The sequence below is a fragment of the Bacillus rossius genome, chromosome 10 (genome assembly GCF_032445375.1).
Source record: "Bacillus rossius redtenbacheri isolate Brsri chromosome 10, Brsri_v3, whole genome shotgun sequence".
Lineage (NCBI taxonomy): Eukaryota > Metazoa > Arthropoda > Insecta > Phasmatodea > Bacillidae > Bacillus > Bacillus rossius.
In genome coordinates, this window is record NC_086337.1 from 42,839,288 (window position 1) to 42,862,061 (window position 22,774).

The following is a 22,774-nucleotide window of genomic DNA, read 5'->3' on the forward strand; positions in this document are numbered from 1 at the left end:
AGCGTTTGACCAAATGCGCGGTAGCTTGTAGTGTGATGACTCACCCTTCCCCTCCCGCACACTTGTGCCGAGTGCCGACCGCCTGCGCGTAGCAACAACACGCAGCAGTAGTGTCTCCAAGGTCACCCCTCCCCACACTCACCCCTCTCCACTCCGTACTGTACAACTGTGCATCGTTCTGTGTATCGTCTGTTTTGTAACATACAGTGTACTGTAGCTTATTTAAAATTGTCTTTTGATGTGTGATTACGTGTAGTTTTTACGTACAGTGACGTTTAGTGAGTGAACTGTGAGAGTAGCAACCATGGCGTCGACCTCGTCTACAAAATCCCGTGCTTATAAAACTTTGACTCTAGCTGAAAAAGTAGCGGCGATTAGGGAAGTGGACAAAGGCGTAAAAAAGAAATTGGAAATCGCGAAGGACTTTGGGATTCCACCCAACACTCTATCCACTTTCTTGAAGAATAGAGATAAAATTCTCAGCAGTGCAGAGGAATTTGATAAAGACCGAAAACGACTACGAGAACCAGATAACCCAGACGTCGACAATTATGTTCTTAAGTGGTTCAAGCAAGCCAGAGACAAAAAAATTCCGTTGAGTGGTCCCCTAATAAGGGTAAAGGCCGAGCAATTCGCTAAAGAATTGGGCAAACAAAATTTCAAAGCTAGCACTGGATGGCTGGATGGTTTCAAAGAACGTAATAAAATTACGTTCAAAGCAGTCTGTGGCGAAAGTGGGGCAGTGAACCAGCAAGAAGCCGGCCAGTGGAAGCGAGATTTAGAAGAGATGATCCAAGATAGAGACCCAAACAATATTTTCAATGTTGATGAGACTGGCCTTTTTTTTAAATGCACACCGGACAAAACATTGGCATTTAAAAGCGAAAAATGTCATGGTGGAAAACTAAGCAAAGAAAGAGTGACGCTTTTAGTCGGAGCAAACATGGACGGCTCAGAAAAGCTGCCCTTGTTGATGATTGGAAAATCGGCTAATCCCCGTTGTTTTAAGAATGTCAAGTCGAAACCGGTGGATTACGTTAACAGCTCAAACGCTTGGATGACAGGCGACCTGTTTTCAAAGTGGCTAATAAAGTTGGACAAGAAGTTTATTAAAGAAAAGCGTCAGGTGGTCCTCTTCATCGACAACTGTACTGCGCATAACACCATACCAGTGTTGAAATGTGTTAAAGTGGTTTTTTTCCCAGCCAATATGACATCTGTTGTCCAGCCAATGGACCAAGGGATTATAAAAAATTTGAAACATTTCTACAGAACCTTGCTGGTAGAAAACATACTGTCCGGAGATGGAAACGCCCTGAAAATAAAGCTCGATATTCTGCAAGCTTCCAGAATGTGTAAGCAAGCGTGGGACAGAGTGAAGCCAGAAACAATCAAAAACTGTTTTAAAAAGGCAGGTTTTGTTAAAACCGAGGACGAAACTGTGGAAGCCACTGAAGCGGAAGCCATTCCAGCAGCAGTCGACGGCTGGGAGAATGTGGGAGCCGACCCGACCATCTCGTACGAAGACTTTCTCAATGTCGATGAAGATGTTGCGGTGTGCGGTGACGTCGCTGACACCGAAATCATCGCAGAGGTGCTCGGCCGTGAGAAGCAAGACGATGACGGGGAAGGTTCGGAAGAAGAGATCGCTGGAGTAGAAGAAGAACCGGTGCCGAGTGCAGCTGACGCCATGAATCACATAAAAGAACTTAGACGTTTTTTTGAGAGCCGAATTAATGTAAGTGATTCATACTTCATCTCTTTGAATAAGTTAGAATCTTTTGTAATGGCCGAGAGCCTTAATTCGAGAAAACAGGCCAAAATATCATCTTTTTTCAAAAACAATAGGTTGTTTTTATGTTTCAGTTCAATAGTTTTAAGGTCATTTTAATATGTATGTATCGTTTAGGCATTAATCGATGTATTTATTCAAAAAATGTCAACCAATAAAGAGTTTTAATAGAAAATATGATTTTTTATTGTTTTGGCCCTATTTATATTACGAACTTCCTTAATTCGAATTTTTGGATAATTCGAAGTTTTTGACTGGTCCCTTGAGGTTCGAATTATCCAAGTTCTACTGTAATTGGATTTGGTAAATATGTATTGCGTCAAAAAACTGCGACGCCGTTTGACCGATCGCTATGAAAGTTGGCACATCGAAGTGTTTTTTTACACGGAGAAGGTTTTTCTGCTATCCGCTTTTTTGTAACCCTCCGCTAGATGGCGCTGCAGCGCATCAACTCCTAAACCGTTCATCCGATCGCCATGGGTAAACAGAAAATCATAGGTCTCAGACATACAAACAGCAATTGTATGTCATTTCTTTATGTCCACCACACCGTCATAAAGCGCTATCGCCGTGTACTGCAGCTATGAATAACTATTATTCTTTGAATTGAAGGCAAACGGCATTTGTATCACACGCAATTAAACTATCAGTGGACATATTATCTGACAATAAGCATTAAATATTAGCAATTATTTGAAAATAAAATAAATATAAACATTTTTAAATATTTTCCAGAGTTAAATTTTTCCCCACAATACATGTTTATTAAATGTAACGCAAAATATAATGCAGTGTAGGGAGTGAGTTAACACATGCATACCGTTATTTAACTACATATTTTGAACTATCAATCGCAGAAAGCAAGGGGAGATGCCGTTGGAATGTACATGCAACGGAAGAAAACAAAATATTAATGTTAGTTACATTGCAGACAGAGCCAGTTTTACCGTAATGGAAAAATAATTTGTATTCTTTTTTTTTTTTCGTACAAATGATATATGCATATGGAATGCACACGCAATTATTTCTTATCGTCTAATTTATCATTTGAAACCAATCAGAGCTCGGTATATTTGTTGCTTTACAGCATAAGGAAAAATTAAAATAGTGCAATTATAGGTCTTCAAAATTTTAAGAGATTAATAATCAAGGACCTGAATACGGAAAGTCCGATTATTTTGGTAATATGTTGTTCACCACGACAAATATACGCTTTGTATCAAAATTCAGCTTTACAGTAATTTTTTAAAGGTAAGAAACTTATTTTACTGGGTTTATTTTTTTTATCTTCTGCAAATAGAGGTAAGGTTTTAAGTATGTACAATCGCTCTTTTCTAGTCATAAATTAAAAAAAAATATTTGGCGTACTGGCCTTTGTGGGAACGATTAATTGGAAAATGAGTTACAATCAGATACAAATGAGTGTATGAAACTTTATTTATAATGTTCATGTTGCTCTTTTTTTTTTTTTTTTTTTTTTTTTTTTTTTTTTTTTTTTTTACTTATCTGGTAATCCTTTAGGCAAGAAGAGACGAATAAATCTTGAACACAACTTCATTTATAGTTCGATTAACTGCTTTTTTACGTCACAAGTTACAACTCATTAGCACACAATTAGAATCATTTATATCCACTGGCCTTGCCGTGTTCGTTTGTTTTTTATTGTCTTCGTGTGTCGCGGATTTCGGCTGTTTTCTCGTCATGACAGTTACCTCCCCCTAAACTTTCTGCTAGATTTATAGCTCAATAAAATTTATTAAAGTTTTTTTTTTTTTTTTTTACTTCCCTATAAACCATCTTCACGGCAGAATAATTTTTCCGCGTGAAGGTTTTTAATGTGTGTTGTTATGTGGCGTAGGTATATAACCGAATGTGGCGAAACATAAACCAAAAGAATTTCCAGGTGAGAAAGATTGTTAACAGCCACTTAAGTACTTCATCCGGCCTCCTCATAAATTTTGTTGACTGCTCTAAAATCTTAGTGCTATTCAAAATATTCTGATTTTCAGATACGCGTATTTTTCGTTGTTTTTTTTTTATTATTTTAGTGCTACACGCGTCTGTATACTTGAATTGCTAATATGTTTTATCTGCAATGAAAAGTTCTGAGGTTACATAATTCAAAAGTTAAGTTCATAAACTAGGTATATAGACCTATAGTCGAACCATTGTTCTATTTTTTTTTGCAAGTATGGAAACGTTCTTGAAATAAATGACTTTACAAATTAATAAAGAAGTAATGATTTTAGACTGTCATAAATAACTTATTTGTCCGAAAACTTTATTTCCCTCGGATATTTCCTCGACATCACTTCCTGGAGATCGAAAAGCTTATTTTCCTTTGGACTTCCGATGGTTGTTACCTTCTTATAATGGTGTCCCTGACTCGCAATATTTGCGAGACCTCTGCAGTTTCTCATAATGTTAGGAAATGCACTGTTAGAAATCACAGAAATGTTCCGGGCTGTTCAGCGAATAATTCACTTCCAATAAGAGAAGTGCTCCAAGTGGTTCCAATTGACTATAGATATTCGTGGAAACTGCGACGGTTTCCGACCTTTGAGACGTGTGTTCCATCGTAAACAAGCTATACAGGTGCGGGGAAGGACAGAGTGTGTTTTTTGCTGATAATATGTTACCAGTATTCTTCGTAAATTTAAAACTTTTTTTTTTTTTAAACAGTGTACCAATTAATTGCGTGGAACATATACGCAATAGCGTATACTGTAAATTTGGAGGTAATTCGACAGAACAATACAGTAAAGCCGGTATTCGTAGACACAAAAATAAGGGTTTAGGTGTTGAATATGCTACTTCTGTACCGTTACCGTATTCATAGTGCACGATAGGACACGGTAAGTCTCTTATTAAAAAAAAAAAAACAGACTTTGGTTTTCTATCCGTGCCAAATTCCGCGCATGCGCAGAGCTCATTATTCGTTGATTTCGTCCAGAAGGTGGAACCTCATCTAGCGCCATTAACTTTTTTTTTTCAATTTTGTGAACATCGCGGAACATACCTGACGTATTGGTGTGGCAAATGAAACTTTATGATAACGAAACTATCCTGGAATACATTTTGTACGCTTGAATGGTCATATAAAGAAATAATCGCAACTTGAAAAGTTCTTGAGAAAATTGTAAAGGACGTTCCAATTTTTTTTGGTGTGATGGAGCTGCTATCTCTAGGGAATTTTTTCCGTAACAATAATTGTGGCCAAACGTCCGCTAGAATACGTTGGAACCACTTTCTAGCCTCGCGCAGATCACCGTTTATTAATACGGTTGCCGTTTTGTTCCCTTTCTGATATTCGGTGTTTGGACACGTTAAGGTTTGAACACGTTACGCCTGATCGGATTAGCAGTGGTGCATCGCTACCTCCCCCCCCCCAACCCATCATCGTTCCTCCCTTTCCCAACGCTTTCTCATTGAATTCTCCGTCCCTCTGGAAGATTCTGCGGGCACCCGGGACCCGCCGGGTGGAGCGGCGTAACTAGTACGCCATTGTTCTGGGAGCTTCGAGGGAGTCAGGTCAACCATGACGGCGCGACATTTCAAAAGGGGTGCGAGACCATTCCAGAAAGGGGGGGGGGGGGTAGAGGGGTATTAAAACCTGGCGATGCCAGCCTCCGACAGGCTTTGCGTGCGGAGACTGTTGCATCGGGGACTGTGCTGTGTGCGACGGAAGAGTGAGTAGTGCGAGGCAGTGTGTCGGGAGGTGCGGAGTTAAAGGTCGAGCTGTAGGAGTGGGAGAGTAAACTGTGGATTAAACTGAAGGTTGATTGATTTTTTAGGCAGTCGCCTTAAGTGTTGTAATTTAATTAATAGTGTCAATAGTGGTTAGTAAATAAAACTGCATATTTGTATAACAATATGTTTACTCAGGAGCGCAACAACAGGGGGGGCAAGGGTATTTTGAACCCCCTCCCCCTCTGAAACCTTGAAGTGGGGGCAAACGGGGGCAAAGAAAGTGCTGTGTAATCAATTTTTAGATAATAAAACTGCTTAAATAGCACCATTTTCCACCTTGAAATACAAATTTTCCCCGGGGAGGACCCCTGGACCCCCCCGCTTCAATAGGGGGGATCGATGATTCTTTATAAAAAGGTATATTGACCCCCCTCTAGAAATTTAGTTGTTGCACCCCTGTGTTTACTTAATATTATGTTGTAGCGGTATAAATTACACGCAAGTTTTCAACGTCTCAAAAAAATATTGCTTTGTAAACTAACTGGTGCGAGAGAAAAAAAAAATTGTCACCCCCAAAAACAAACGCAAGATAGTTATCGTCATGAATTCTTGCGGGGGAAAAATCTCTTTGCTAACGGTTAATGACAAAGAAGATCAGATAACCGATCCGGCGTGTGAAACCCCTAGCGCCACAAACTGTTGGCTGCGCTGGTGCTTGATTACCCCAGGTTGTGGCAGAGGTTGCACCACGCCTTCTCGCATCGCCCCTCCGGGCACCCACGCCAGCTGTGATTCCCTCGTCGCTGATTGGCTTCTCGCGAGGGGGGTGGGGGGTAGGGGTGCAGTGTTGTTGGGGGAGGGGGGGAAGCGTGCTCGTGCGTTGCGAGGCAGTCGCTTGTCACGACACGCTGAAAGAGGCCAAAAGGAAAAGGCAGCTGAGCGGGTCGGGCTCGCAGTCCTTTTACCGCCGACGACACATTTGCCAACCCGCTGAGACACCCCTCCTCCTCCTCCCCCCCAGGTCTATCTTGAGCGCGCGCGCAGTGTGCGGAGCTACAGAGGAACCATCGCGATCTGAAAACTACTTAACATGCATGAACGTTTTGTTCACGAAAATCAATTTAAGGGTGGCGAGGGCTAAGGAACCGAAAGACACAATATTTTTGGTTGGTTTCAACCATTTTCCCGTGCCCACCAGTGCAGTGGCTTTGACGATGGAGCCGGAATTGCAATATTTTTCCGAAATGTATTTGTTTTAAATTGTGCCCGCAAATAATGCTGGCTTTTTTTTGTTTATTATGGTGTGGGAATTATTATATCTCTTGTTATCATTTTGTAGCTAAATTCACATTTAAAAAAATATTTGCTGCATTGTTTACTTCTTCTTCTGAACTTTAACAATAAAACAAGATAAAATCAATTTCTCATAGCTCACCCAGTTGCCTAAACACTCGCAGACACATATTTACACACACACAAGCAAACGATACGCGGCTACGCTCACGTAATTACACGGTATTGCTGATATTTTACCATTGTAAGAAAAAATGTGATTTATTCCAAACATTTTTACTAAAGAAATTGACGCAATAAATTGTAAGGTGTAAAAGATTTAATTCAAAATAAAACCGTTGAAGAATGATATTTACTACAGTCGTTATGTCTAAACTTTTTTTAATTTTAATATGGATTAAGTATATGACTTGATAACACGCTTTTTCCCGCGACTTCATCTGCGTGGACTTGAGTATTATATACAAAGGGGAAATAAATAAAGATGGAAAATTAATTGTAAAAAAAAAGAAAGATGAGACTGATTTATATTGCAATTCTGCGGTTACATTGATATTGTTACGATTTATTATGTGGGGAGAACCGGGTTCGTAAATAATAGCCCAATTAAGTTCTATTGCCGTTTTATTGGTTACCAATATTTACATTAATAATAAATAATTTTAATTCACAATGTCCGATCACAAATCACTACCACTTAAAAATTTTATTCTCAAGTCACTCAACGTCTGCCAAGTACCGCAGTTCGCACTCCTCACTGGAGCTAGGCTCAGCAGTGGTTCGCCCCTTACCACACACGCCGGTCCACTCACACAGTCTCGCGCCACTCAGTCGCCGCACTCTCGCGATCCAGTCGGAACTCCTCGTCGCCGATGTCGCACTTCCCCTTCGCTCGGAATCTGCTCGGAACTGTCGCGGAACCTGTGGAGGCCGGCGTCGCTGCTTTAAGTACTGCGGCGCCCTTCTCGAACTGTCGAGAGCGGCCGTTACGAGTCGCGTCATCCCCGGGCCGGCCCGACGCCCGAACATTCCAGAAGGGCGGCGTCAATTCACGTTGCTCCGCGCGGGTGGCCCGCGGAATTCCCGAGGCCGCTCAGCGATGTGTAATTGCTCCGAGGGGCGGGACGATGCGCGGGGACGGAAGAGGCGAGGGGTGTAGCGACGACCCTTGCAATCCAGCCAGGCACGCGTGGCATGCCTTACGTCAATGAATGGCGCGTGACGTCAGCGGGGCCGCCAGCCAGCTCCAAACCTGGCATCGCGGTCTGATCTCTCGCGTTCGTTACATTATGGTAGAATCGCAGAATTTATATTATTTCTTGTCACTCATAATTTAGTGCAATATATTTCTGTAAACAGCTTTATAAGATTTATTATTTTCCACCAGTATTTATAAATTTTGGGCACTCTGTAATGTTGACCTCAATATACAGCTGACCATGCGAGATGCATGTAGTGCCCAAATGGAATTCCTGCCACTTTCAGTGTAGGCCCTGGAACTTTATACAACCAATCTTTGGAGTAGTATCGCGACAATAATTTGATATCAAGGATTTACGGGAAGAAATAACGTAACGAAAGTACGGTTTTTTTAAAGCTGTCGCGAGAAGACGGGTGTTGACAACCTGTCGCGCGGCATCGCGTGGTGTTCTCGTCGTGTCGCGTCGCGACTTGTCTGATTCTGTCTGCGCCCAGCCGCAGACTACACCACGACAAAGGGGGGGGGGGGGGGGGAGAGAGAGACCTAAGATGCACATAAAGTTTGGACCCTGCCCGAACTTACCCAAACAATTCACCTTCGGCCAACCTCGGGTTAATTTTCATTTTAATGTAGCTATACCAACCTGACTAACCGTCCATAGTGTTTTAAAGTGTTTTAATGTAGCTGACCTAACCGACCACTCTTAATATTTGAATTCATTTTTCCCGCGCAAAAATAAAACAAATCCCGAAGTTGGCCGAAGGTGAATGATTCGAGCGTGTTCGGGCAGGGTCCAAACTTTTATGTGCATCTTAGGTCTCCCTGACAAGGGGAGCCACGAACTGTGTTGGCGGTAGAGGTGTAAAAGTAACGAAAAAATGTGTACCCGTATGTATTCGTTACTATAACAATTAGTACTCGTTACTTTCGTATCGTTACTCGTTACTTCTGATACCGCATGACATGGCACATGCTATGTTATGTAACAGCATCGAATCGAGTCGTATTTCGTACGCGTACAGTATGACGTCGCGTAAATAAAAATAAATCGAATATAAACAATTAAAAATATTTGATAATTAACAGCTTTTGTTAACCAAGAAACAATTAACTCTCATTAGAGCGGCTTTATTATAATATATCTTTTAAGATAAGAACATAAAACGTGAAAATACGCGATTATAAAAAACAAAAACATACATATTTATAATTTGTAAAAAATACTTTCTTATGTTGTTTCTGTTCGAATCTAAAACTTTGTCTACACACACAATACCTTTAATAAACAGTAAAAAACTTGGACGACGAATTTCCAAATCATACTTTTATTAATAAACAAACATCGTTCTTTGTAACGAATACGCGCGCGCATGCGTGAAACATACGAAAGATGCGAGTAACGAAATGCATTCGTGTGTAACGTTTCGTTACTCGTTACTAGATGCCGCACCCGTTACTCAGTAACGAATACATACGGTTTGCTACAGCTCTAGTTGGCGGTAATGGGGCAGTAGCGGGTCTCGCGGTCCGAACTGCTAGTCCCGGGCATCGAACCGCGAGACCACCTAACCATACTTTCACGCCAGAGTCCGCCCACGAGTTCGGTACACTTAATGCGGTCGGATTTTGTGGTGGGGAGGGACGGCGCACCTGCGGTATGATACGCAAACCAGTTTCTCAACGCTACCTCTCAGGCTTGGTTGCGATACATTTTTCTGCAACGCGAATGTTGTATTCAGACCCTTTGCCAGCTTTGCCCTTCCGCCACAAATATTTCCCATGCATATACCCGATACCCTGGCTATTTAGCCGCTTGAAAGAGCTGTTTGAAGTCTTTGCAACCTATTGACAGCCGGTAGAGTATGTCGAGGCGATGGCTCATCAGAGCGTAACGGGGAAAAAAAAAAAAAAAAAATTACTGCACCACACCAGGAGTGGGACTTTCGACTGATTTAAAAATGCACATTTAAAATCTGGGTACAAATGCTGGACATGTACAGATGAGGCAAAAATGTCGATGAACATATGTTCGGAAATGTTTCTGTTTATTACCGGAGAAATTGTTGCGTACTTTGCCAATATGGCGTCCTACATAACAGGGACCCCAATGTCTCTATTTGCCCGCTTCCATGGCTCTAGCCGCGATCGACAAAAGTACTTCCGGACCTGCGTTTTCATTGACTTTCCTGCCCCTGCTCATCCTGCATTTGACGTGTTTGTAAGATGCCTGATTTCAGATCTTAGATCGCTACCGTGGCACAAACTTCCAGAAGAACATCCTGCAATTGACGTGTTTGTAAGATAGGGCCTGATTTCAGGTCTTAGGTCGCTACCGTGGCACAAACTTCCAGAAGTACATTCTGCATTTGACGTGTTTGTAAGATAGGACCTGATTTCAGGTCTTAGGTGGCGCTACCGTGGCGCAAACTTCCAGAAGTACATCCTGCATTTGACGTGTTTGTAAGATAGGGCATGATTTCATGTCTTAGGTCGCTACCGTGGCGCAAACTTGCAGAAGTATTCCACCTGTGGTTTCTCGTTTGCGCCATCTTAAAAGTGCGTGCGTGAGCGTGCGTGTGTGTCGCGGCAGGACTCGGAGACGAAGAAGTGCGAGAAGAAGGAGGTGTCGGGCCCGCCCCTGCAGACGGCCAGCATGAGCGTGCGCGCGCTCATAGAGGAGAAGATCATACAGAAGCGCATCACCAACCCGCTGTCGGCGGCGTCGTCCCACCACCAGCCCAGCGCGACGCAGCAGGTCACCTTTGCCAGTGAGTGCACTCAGACTAATTACTTTTTTTTTTTTTGACGTGGCAACGTCGAATAAATCGACGAACGCCGGCTGCACGCACGAAAAAGTGTCCCGTTACGCACATTGTCCCGTTACGCTCACTGTACGCTTGCGCCGCATCTATCTCTCTTCCACTCGATTGGAACTACCATCGATTTTACTTTTTCGAGGCACATTAAACTTGAAACACTCCCATTCGTTCCTTACTTTTCCTATCATCGTCCTATCCTTAACAGAATAGCACAGATTGGAAGTAGTTAAATAGCAAACATGTATAAAAGTTATAGTTAAAATAATCTCTTCGTTAAAGTAATAAACATATTTGAATTGATGAGTGCAAATATAAGTAAATTTATCAATTAAATTGTAGATTTCATTTCACTCCTTCTTTGTATCAATACAAAATAGTGATAATTCAATAAAAATGATTCAATTTTATTCATAAAAGTATGCAATAATTTCATCAATGTTTTGTTATGACGTTGTCACGTTAAACTATCGTCCGTAAACCGACTTTACAGACAACCAATTTTTTAACAAAATGGCAATCTAATAGCCGCCAAGAACAGGTTGTAACCGAGAAGTTAGGGAATTGTCAGGAGACGAGAAGACCTACACTGTAAAAAAAAAATTGTGTAATTTTACCCGAAAGTACGTGGCAGCACAATCTCCACGCATGTTCATGTATTTTAACACGTACATGTGTACGTGTATTTTTACAGTACATATAAGGTATTTTTACAACTGCAATGATAGTGTTATTTTACCAAACCTGTTAGTACTTTTACTAACCAAGATAACATAATACATGTACTCAGTTCATGTAATGTTACTATAATTGCTGACATTTTTCCACAACGTTATAGTAAATTAACATAAACATTGCTAGGGTAGTTTTACCTAAGTAGTTAATAATTATTTACACATCATGTAAAAAGACATGTACAATAAGGGTGTAATTTTACCATACCAGTTAGTAGTTTTGATTGATAACCATGTTAAATAACACGTACTTCGTAGGTGTAATTCTACCATACCAGTTGGTAATATTAACTGATCATCAAGTTAAATAACACGTACTTTGCAAGTGTAATGTTACCATACCAGTGAGTATTTTTCATTGATAACCATGTTAAATAACACGTACTTCGTAGGTGTAATTCTACCATACCAGTTGGTAATATTAACTGATCATCAAGTTAAATAACACGTACTTTGCAAGTGTAATGTTACCATACCAGTGAGTATTTTTCATTGATAACCATGTTAAATAACACGTACTTTGTTGGTGTAATTCTACCATACCAGTTGGTAATATTAACTGATCATCAAGTTAAATAACACGTACTTTGCAAGTGTAATGTTACCATACCAGTGAGTATTTTTCATTGATAACCATGTTAAATAACACGTACTTTGTTGGTGTAATTCTACCATACCAGGTGGTATTATTAACTGATCATCAAGTTAAATAACACGTACTTTGCAAGTGTAATGTTACCATACCAGTGAGTATTTTTCATTGATAACCATGTTAAATAACACGTACTTTGTTTGTGTAATTCTACCATACCAGATGGTAATATTAACTGATCATCAAGTTAAATAACACGTACTTTGCAAGTGTAATGTTACCATACCAGTGAGTATTTTTCATTGATAACCATGTTAAATAACACGTACTTTGTTGGTGTAATTCTACCATACCAGGTGGTAATATTAACGGATCATCAAGTTAAATAACACGTACTTTGCAAGTGTAATGTTACCATACCATTGAGTATTTTTCATTGATAACCATGTTAAATAACACGTACTTTGTTGGTGTAATACTACCATAACAGGTGGTAATACTAACTGATCATCAAGTTAAATAACACGTACTTTGCAAGTGTAATGTTACCATACCAGTGAGTATTTTTCATTGATAACCATGTTAAATAACACGTACTTCGTTGGTGTAATTCTACCATTCCAGTTCGTAATATTAACTGACCATCAAGTTAAATAACACGTACTTTGCAAGGGTAATGTTACCATACCAATGAGCATTTTTCATTGATATCCATGTGAAATAACACATACTTTATTTATTGTAATTCTATCGTACCAGTTGGTAATGTTAACTGATCAAGTTAAATAACATGTACTTAGCAAGTATGTTACCATACCAACTAGTAGTTTTGATTGATCACCATTGTAACATTACACGTGCTTTGTAGGAGTAACATTACCATATCGGCAAGAAATTTTGATTAAGCATAGTGTTATGTCCCATGCTCTCTATGAACAAAATTGTAGTTTTACTTAACATTTGTTATATTGGTGTTAAGGCCATAATACTGGTCCTTGCTCCAATATATACACCATTTTGAATTTTACTAAAATGTGTATGTTGCAAGTGTCTCGCATGCACAGCAAGGCTGTGTGCACAACACCAAAGCACGATAAGCAAAGTAGCATAAAAAAATTTCAGGTCGATTGCCAATGACCTGTCACGCCCATCTATTAAACACATGATGTTCCACCAATCACAAGTATAAAATATGTAAAATACATAAAGTTGTCACTGAAAGCTTGCCACACTAAGACTTTCAGAGGGGGAATGGATAAAATCACAAATGGCAGTGGTTTAAAATATTTCATTAGAGCACGAAGTTTGTTTGGTTTTAATTTTTTGTTTATGTTAGTAACACAGCATACTATAAATAAAATTTCCAGAACGTTTAGGGGTTTTGTGAACTAATTAATTTGTAAACTAACTAATTAAACCAAGTAATTTCCAACAGAATATAACTTCGGCCCAAAGTTTGTTGTCATGAAAGAGTATTTTACTACTGGTGGTCTGACAAAGGAAATTAAACTTGTGAATTACCTATGTTAAAAAGTATTTTTCTATGCATAAGTTGGCTGCAGTACAAAAGCATGATTTATAATAGATATACATCCTAATGTAATTGATTGGCAACGACTGGACGGATGCACCAGGTCATTGGAATTCTGACTTAACTGTCCACAGACTATCAATTTGTATAGCAATGAGAATAGATACTATTAAGTTTTTACAATTAAATTTGAAGAAATGTCAGTAATCAAATATTTGTAAAAAAAAACTTAATTAAAAAATGAATGTTTACATCAACATCAAAAGAAAGATGACCTTACAACTAAATATTAAACCTCCAGGAAGCAGAATTTATATAAAAGTATAAACACAACTCATGTCTAAGTCAAGTCCTCACACACTTATATATGGATACATTCATAAAAAAAATTGATTTTATGTGATTGCGTTCATATAACCACAAACTATCAAAACATTACCGCAGAGGCTACACAACAGGCAGGGGCTGTGGATTTTGTTTACTAAAAGTGACATCTATGCCATTAGACAAAAATGTTAAATGTAACTCAGAATGTATTTTCAAGTTCTCAAATGCCTACATTATTAAATATGGGGTCATAACATTAAAATTATTTTTTCATACCATAGTTTAATAAATACGACTGTCATTTCACTCCACAATACTACTAGTTGCTCACTTTGTATTTAATATAGTTTAGAAATGAAAAAAAGGGTATGAATAGAGACATTATGCATGAAGTAACTGTACAAATATATACAAGCACGATATAATTTACTGTTTATAGGCATCGTACAAAAATTGAGACTTGACATATAGATAACAATGTGTTTGTATTTCAATTCATTGATAGTAGCAGCTGGTGTATATATCACTGATTGTTGAGGACTTGCAATAAAATATCCAAGGTTGAGCGCTTGCTCAGCAACAGAATGATTTGCAGGGAGAAGTAGTGTTTGCGCCCCTACAAATTGTGTAGTTCTTCATATAGGCACTTAAATCTTACTACAGTACATATTAAAACAAGGATTAATACCTACATTATGTGGCTTTTATACCTCATATTGTCATCTTATACCAAAACAAGCTGCCCAGCTACGACTTTGCCCGCGTGGAATAATGTAAGGTAAACAGTTGGGCAGCTGTCTTTAATATACATGCCCTCCCCCACAGCCCTTTTCTGAGGAAATTCTTTGGAGGTATTCTTTTGATATTAATCAGTATTTTCCCATGTGTGAATTGTGCTTGAATAATGACATTTAGAGAGCACAGTTTCCCCCACCCTTCATTCCATACACTGCTCTATATCCAACCCATGTTGCCCTTATCGGCTCTCAAGTCCTAAGTTAATCAGAGCAGTTCAAATGAATCGAGTGTTACATCGCTATATTCTGGCTGTCGATAATATGTGTGCACATATCACAGTAATAACTTTCGCAAAGTGCAAAGTATTACGTGGAATACGAACCCCCCCCCCCCCCCCCCCCCCCCCCCCATAGAATAGCAGACTTAAATACTCGACAATGCTTCAAGGAGATCGTTAGAATTTTTTCTGGAGTACAGGCCCACACCAAAAAGGTTTATCTCTGAACATGGCAAAAAGTAACTGCTTATTTCTCCATGGTCATGCTCATTTTACAGGAGTCTTAACATTTTACTGCTTTCCACATCATTAAGTTTCAAATTTCATAAAATCCAGAAACTGATTTTTAGAAATTTTCACAACCTTAATTCTTATCAAGACATCATCTTAACAAATTTAACAGATACAGATAATTAATTGGAAACCTATTTAGTTTTTTTAACGGCTTAAAAGTTAGAATTTAGAAAAATTCTGAAAATACTTTAGCTATTTACATAAGTCTCATTCTTAAGAAAATAACACCTCGATATATTAGGTAATTTAAGGAAAAGAAAAGTAAAAAAAAAAACATTCTACTGCCTTTCACCCTCTTATCAAATTTTGCAAAATTGAAACATTTTCTAAAAAACCTCATTGGTCTAGATCCAACGATTTGGGCTGTGCGTTGATGAATTAATTATTGAGTAAATGAGTTAAACACTTCATTGTATTACAATAAACCCATCAAAGATGAAAATTTAAAAAAATCTGAAATTGTCATTGGAAACACTTGTATCTAGACCATTGTCTTCAGGAAAAGTTTTCCTATACCACGAAACAATATTTCATGTTTAAAAAGTGACTGTTTTGCGCTATTTACAGTTAAACACAATCTTAAAGAAAAACAATGCAACAAAGGCAAGTTTCTTGAGGACATGGCTTGTCGGTATGGGCCTTGACTGTAAAAAGTTTCAAAAAAGTTAATCTCTAGAGAATAAATACTTATTATAAATAACTAACAACACCACGGAGAAATTATTATCCTCCTATCAATAGAAGCACAGTAGCTTTACAAATTTAAAGTTTTAAACCCCAAATAATAATTGCAAATAAGAATTTATTGGTAACACACTAACAATAATACAATAAACAAGTCCGAATACACCACAATTTACATAGTATGCTCCGTTACCATCAAACATATTAAAAATAGCTCAACTAAAAAAAACAGCTTAAAATTTATATTCTCAAAGCTGAAATAATACAAAATGGCTGTAATAACAAATCACGAAATCTTTTTTATAAACAATAAAGAAATATGACACAGGTTTACATTCATAGGTGTGCATTATCAACATTAAAACTTACATTTATAGAGGTACATATCAACATTAAAAAAGAAAATCATTTTACTATTTACAATCTCCACATTTCTTTTAAATGAGTCAGAGTCTCTATTAATGACACCACTCTTGTGTGTACAGCAGCAGGTTGTCGTTTCACTCTTTTAACCTTAGATCCTTCTTCATTTATATGGAACACAAGTCTGTAAAACATCAATAAATGAATATTAGTTTAATGCACTGTAAATAAAAACATTTTATCAAGCCTTCACTTACCACTGAATACTCTACAAATAAAATAGCAAATTATCATCTACAAGTACAATTTGTCATATTTTTAAAATTTTATTACCATTGGCGATTAACCCTAGTGCATCTTCACATCTCAATTTAACAAAGAAAGTTTTATTTAAATTTTTGTTTTATTTTCCATGTAGATAATGCTGATTTTTTTTTACTTTGAAATAAGTAGGTACATGTGTGTTGTAATTTCAAACTATGAAGAATCAAAATTGAAACATTTAAGATAGAACACCATAAATGTTAAAAATGAAGTTCAGCTCTAGTGTGTTTATTTTTGGATTTTTAAAAGGGGAATGGTGAAGAGATAAATGAGAGATTGTTTACCCTTTGCTTATGCAAGTGGTTCTTATGCATGATATCTTAAAATAATGTGGTTTTTTGCATACTAAATCTGCCATAAAACTTTAAAGCAGAGTTCTGATACTTGTAAAAATATATTTGCATTTTTTATTATGCTGCAACTAAGATGATATGCCATAAATAATATAATCGCATTGTAAATATATCCATTAAAATAGATTATCTCCTTACTGGCTTTCTTAACTTTCCTCCCACCACTTCACATACCAAGACTAACGAAGAAGCCAGAGCAGAACAATTTTCCCTATTATGCCTTAAAACATTTTTATGCAAGGTAAAAGTTCCGAATTCCGTATCCAGGTGTATACAAATATACCTTTGATACTGATGGCATGATCCTGTACACCTGATCCTGTGGTACATGATGCTTATTTTTTTAGCAGTGGGAAGGCGCTGTCGCGCGAAACGTGATGTAAAATATAAATTACGTCAGGTTTCGGGCTGACGCGCGAAACGCGTTGGCGCTACGAACCTTCCCACAAAAAAAAAAAAAACTTCATGTACCACATGAACATGCCATCAGGGTCATACCATCAGGATTAAAGGGTTAACTTGGATACGCAATACGTAACTTTACCTTTATTAGCAAGTAGGAAAAAAACTGAAGAAAAAAATTAGTTCCATGAAGCATGCCTACAGTGCTTTTACCTATGTAGTATGATGTTATTTGTCGGAAAGGTTTGTTAAATTATTAAGTAACTTAATTTTAAATAAGCGTGTGTGTGACTGTGTTTGGCGCCCTATACGAGGACCTGCACATGAATTTTCAGCGTGGATGTGAGGACCTGTGGCGATCCGAGGACCTTACACAGGTCCTCGGATTAAAATTCCTCGGATTCGCGTTCTACGATCAACCTGGTGTTGGAAGGATTTTCGCCGGGTCCTCGGATAAAACGTGAAGGGTCAACCATGTAGTTCGCGTGTGTATCCACCACGTTGTGCTACTGTCGCCCGTCTTTACACACGCTGTGTATCGTTTGGCGTTGCTCATCTTATATAAGGACCCTTACACAGCTATACACACACTTTCATAAACACACACTCAAGTAGTTAGCGCGGAATCTGAGGACGCAGTCACGACACACTTGTGCTTAGCAGCCGACTCTGAGGACGTGATATTTTTTTTACACACTATATCTCAAAAGCAGAATACGAGGACTTCGCTAGATGCAGGTTACATAGTATTTATGAAAAATTTTAATCATTTAAGCGGTGGTATTTTCTCTGCTTTATTAATGAAGCTTTTCATTAGGCTCCATATGTAATTATCCCTATTACTTAATTTAGATATTTTCTCATCTCACAAACTCGTGCGTCTAAAAGCTGCTTCGTTAAAATTATGCTATTCAATTAATTATAGATTAAAAGCTATTATTCGTTATCGGTGCCTCAAGCACCACCTACCCAAGTGTTTATTATAAATGTTCAAATCTTTAATGTACTGCGGAAACAGTCAAGTTTGTGTGTAATTTTTTATTATTTATACTATTATTAATTTATATTTAATAAAAAAATTTACACTATTCTTAATTAAAACTTATTAAAAAAATTTTTTGTGTTAATTTATATTTATTAGTTTGGTTTTTTATACAAAGCATGTTTTTTAGTTTTTTGAACTATTAATTATTTTCTACTATTTAGTTTAGTTTATTTATAAAAGCGTATTTTTTAGTTTTTTAAACTATTATTTTTATTAGAACAAAATTAATAGGTAACTCAATCACCATTCATTACAACAGCAAACAAGGCTCTTTCCTCAAAAAATTGTAAATTTAAATTCCTGCTTATTTTGTTGAATTGAAAATTCTCTTTGGTATTCGGAAATTTGTTAATATTAGAGAAATCGGCTAAAGATAATGGTTGGAAATTAATTTTAACATAAATTCCTACCTTATCGACTATAGATGAAAATTATATATTGACAAAAATCTTATTTTACAAATTAAATAATGGAATAATCTTATTAAATTAGTGTATTGTCATCGGTCCTCGATAAATCTACAAAGTTTGAATGAAATCTGACCGTTTAAAGTGGGTCAAAATCGCACCCAAAGGAGTCGGTTACAAACATACAGGTGAAGCTAATATAAGGCGTGGTTGAGGTTCTCTCTGGGAATAACTGCCTGAATACTAGATTTTCTTACCAATGGCGGCTCCAGGAAGACCTCTCGTGCAGGGCTCTCACACACAGGAGGATGCAGTTAATAATCATGACATTGCCCTTGGGATATTCACCAAATATATGGTCTCAAATACTGAAATGTAGTATTTTCGTACAAATTTTGATTGAAAGAAGAGTTTAGCACATTTACGAAAGTATTTAAGTTAACATTAATATTCCCTACAAAGAAATAAGAAGTAAAATTTGGGCTCGGAAGGGGCTATCGCCCCCTGCGTCCTTCCTCAGGAGCCGCGCTTGTTTATTACTTCCCGACCAGGCGGCCTCAGCGGTAGACACTTCTCCTGCGAACACATGTGTTATCGCGATATCCGATACCCCGACGCGCTGATAAGGCGACCGAGCAGCCGTCAGACTGCCTTCACAGCAGCCGCCCCACTCCCCGGCTCCAGTCGCCGGCTGAAGAATACGCCGCGCAAGGGAGACACTTCGCGGCAGAATAAATGTGCGGAAATATATTTCGTCGTAGAAGAATTCTGAGAGATTTTCAGCGGTGACCTATGTATTTTTTTACACCATTTTAATCAACGATTAATAGGTACTCTATCGTTGTGTGTGTCTACTTTTTTGTATGCATTACACACGATACATAAAACAGCTGCGTAAAACCACACATTCGGAAATAGTTTTACCTATGTTACGAATTTTAAAAAGCATTATAAAAAATTATAGATCGACCCATTCATCCTTTCCCAATACACAAAAAAAAAACATGACAGTTTTATCTGTAATGAGTAGCTGCAAATTCTTCTAAACAAAAGGCCCTACAATCACGCCCTGAAGACTGTCTGTATAGGCCTCTTAATTGTCGGCCATGACGGCCATGATTGACAAAACACAGACGAAACCTTTTCTTTTAAGATGAAGGTGGAATGTTTATCTCGGTGGTGAAATTAAAGATTTGGATTTTGTGAAGATATTGATTATTCAATTAATTTTACAAAATTTACAAAATGTCTGTTTACATTATTTTTGAAGCCACGACTGATCTCGGTTTACAAGACGTCAGATAATTAGTAGATGCTTCGAACTGAGAAACTAGGAAATTAAAACATGAAACTGCACGCGGTACACAGACTCACGGCGAAAAACTTTACGAAGTGGGGTGGGAGGCTTGGGCCTCCCTTACCCAAACGGCCTACGGACACGGGCAGAAAAAAAAATAATAAAAAAAATAATTGATGTGAACCGAAATAAAATAAAATTACTTGTAATTAAAAAAGCGTTATAAGGCCCGGGTGCTGCCTGTGACCGGTAAATTTAGTCACTCGCCAAAACTTTTACATTTGATATCGCTATTTGGGCCGCAGCCCCGCACCCAACCAGCCTCACTGCCGGCACAGTGACCTCGGCCCACGCAGCCCAGCACCGCCACCCACGCCACTCGCTTCCCCTGGAATCGAAGAAGGCAAGCGTCGCATTTCGCTTATCAGGCCATGATAGACGAGAACCCGACAAACTAAATACTCCTCCACACACACAGCTATAGAATTAAAAGAATGGTTGTAGGATTGTACTTCGTCTTGCTCGGAGACATATACAAGCAAAAAGATAACGGGAATGGGGTTGAGTTCAGCGAAAAGGAGGGCTGGTAGGGGGAGCGACTTGAGCGAGGGTCATATAAACATGTCCCGGTGATATCCTTTGCAACCAAGCTGCGAAGAAATGTGTCCTCGTTTAGAATGTTAAAATTGAAGACGTCCTTATATTCAATGTAATGCGCGCAGTGTCCTCGCAAACGCCTTGAACGCACAAGGTTACTAACACACATGTGTAAGGGTCCTCGTTTAGACTGTTACAATTGAAGACGTCCTTATATTCACTATAATGCTCGCAGTGTGTGATATTAAATCCTAGCAAACGCCTTAAACACAAGGTTACTAACACACATGTGTAAGGGTCCTCGTTTAGACTGTTACAATTGAAGACGTCCTTATATTCACTGTAATGCGCGCAGTGTGTGATATTAGATCCTCACGAACTCTTCAAATGCACAAGGCTTACTAACACAAAATACAGCAAAAATAAATACGGTACCAAACAAATTTATTGTTCGCGACACTAAAATGTGTTTGGAAATAATCTGCCTCTAATCATTCATGCAGTATGTATTTCGTGTTTTGATTATTATAACAACGTACATTAAAATAGTCTTAGCCAAAGGCGTAGCCAGGATTTTAGTTGGGGGGGGGGGGGGGGGATTAAACATTTGGCTATTCACCCGTCCTCCTTATAAAGCTGTTGGTCCGGGGGTCCTCCCCCGGAAAAATGTTGATTTTTAGGTTAAAAATGGGTCTATTTTAGCAGTTTTAATGATATAACATTGAATATTGTACTGCTATAAATATTATTAATTTTTGAATGCTAAAATAACAAACGCAACTCGAGTAAAAAAATTTCCACACATTTGTGGGGGGGAGGGGGATGAATGGATCCATATAACCTCCCCCTTCCCTACGCCCCTGGTCATAGCTAATGAATTTAAAAATCCATCATACTTTTACATATCTGGCAATTTTCGCAGGAAATATTTCTTTGTCACACATATTTACGTGCTTTGGACGTTTGCCACAACCACCTGTAAGACAAAGCTGCGAGACTGTTTCCCCGCTTAGCAAAGAATTTATTTTCAATCTTGTGCAAGCGATAATACACAAGTGTTTCCCGATTTCCATTATACGACTTTAGATATCATTTATAAAATACAAAGTATCACATTATAGATGTTTTAATTTACCAATCTAGGATTAGGCCTAAACAACTTCTGGAAATATATATATTATATTAATTGAAGAAACAAGCCAAAAGTGTGCAATTTATTTTCTTTCTTTATAGGCAAAAGAACATGAATTTGCATAATTTATTAAAATACTTTTAATTCACACGTGATTACATAGTACTAAAAACAAGGATTATAAAAACTTTATTTTAGCAAAAATATAGCATTTATTCGGTAATGATAAACTGCATTTTTGCTGAAATCGCAAATAAAAAAATTTAAAAAGTGTATTTTATTGACAAGTGAAACGATTTAACCAACTGTGGTACCATTCGAAGCCACACTGCAGTAGGTCCTCGCACTGAAAGGTCCTCTCGTTCACTTGTTAAGACGATTGTCCTCGCAAACACTGTCTCAGGTCAGTTGCTTCTGAGTCCTCTGATTCACCTTAAGGGAGTAAGTTCTCGAATGGGGCCCTAGACACGTATAAGTGTGTGTATATATATAGGTGTGTGTGAGTGTGTATATGTATGTGTGTATATATATACACATCTAAAAATATATAGTACTATTAGAACACCAAGTGATTGTATATTGTTGCAAGAAGATATAAATAATGTAACTAAGTGGTGTCAAACTAACGGAATGAATTTAAATCTTAAGAAGATTAAAATAATATCATATTCTAGGAAAACATATACAGAAAATTTTAACTATGTAATAAACAACAACATGTAAAGAGAACTTATTGTATGCGTGATCAAGGTATTCTCCTAGATTCAAAATTTTACTTTCATCACCACGTGGATAATTTAATTGCAAGTGCAAACAAAATAATTGGGCTTATAAAATATTTAATTTATTTAGCTAGCTCTCTTTGATTCTGTAATTAGTCTTTTT

At 38.0% G+C, this 22,774-nt stretch overlaps 1 protein-coding gene across 1 annotated transcript in view; it reads left to right on the forward strand.

Moving 5' to 3' along the window:
- The window catches only part of LOC134536026 (pneumococcal serine-rich repeat protein), a 608,959-nt gene that overhangs the window by 546,101 nt on the left and 40,084 nt on the right, over positions 1-22,774 (forward strand). The window contains exon 10 of the mRNA XM_063375537.1: positions 10,567-10,744. Within this exon, the coding sequence (XP_063231607.1) occupies positions 10,567-10,744 (178 nt within the window). The remainder of the gene's footprint in view (positions 1-10,566; positions 10,745-22,774) is intronic.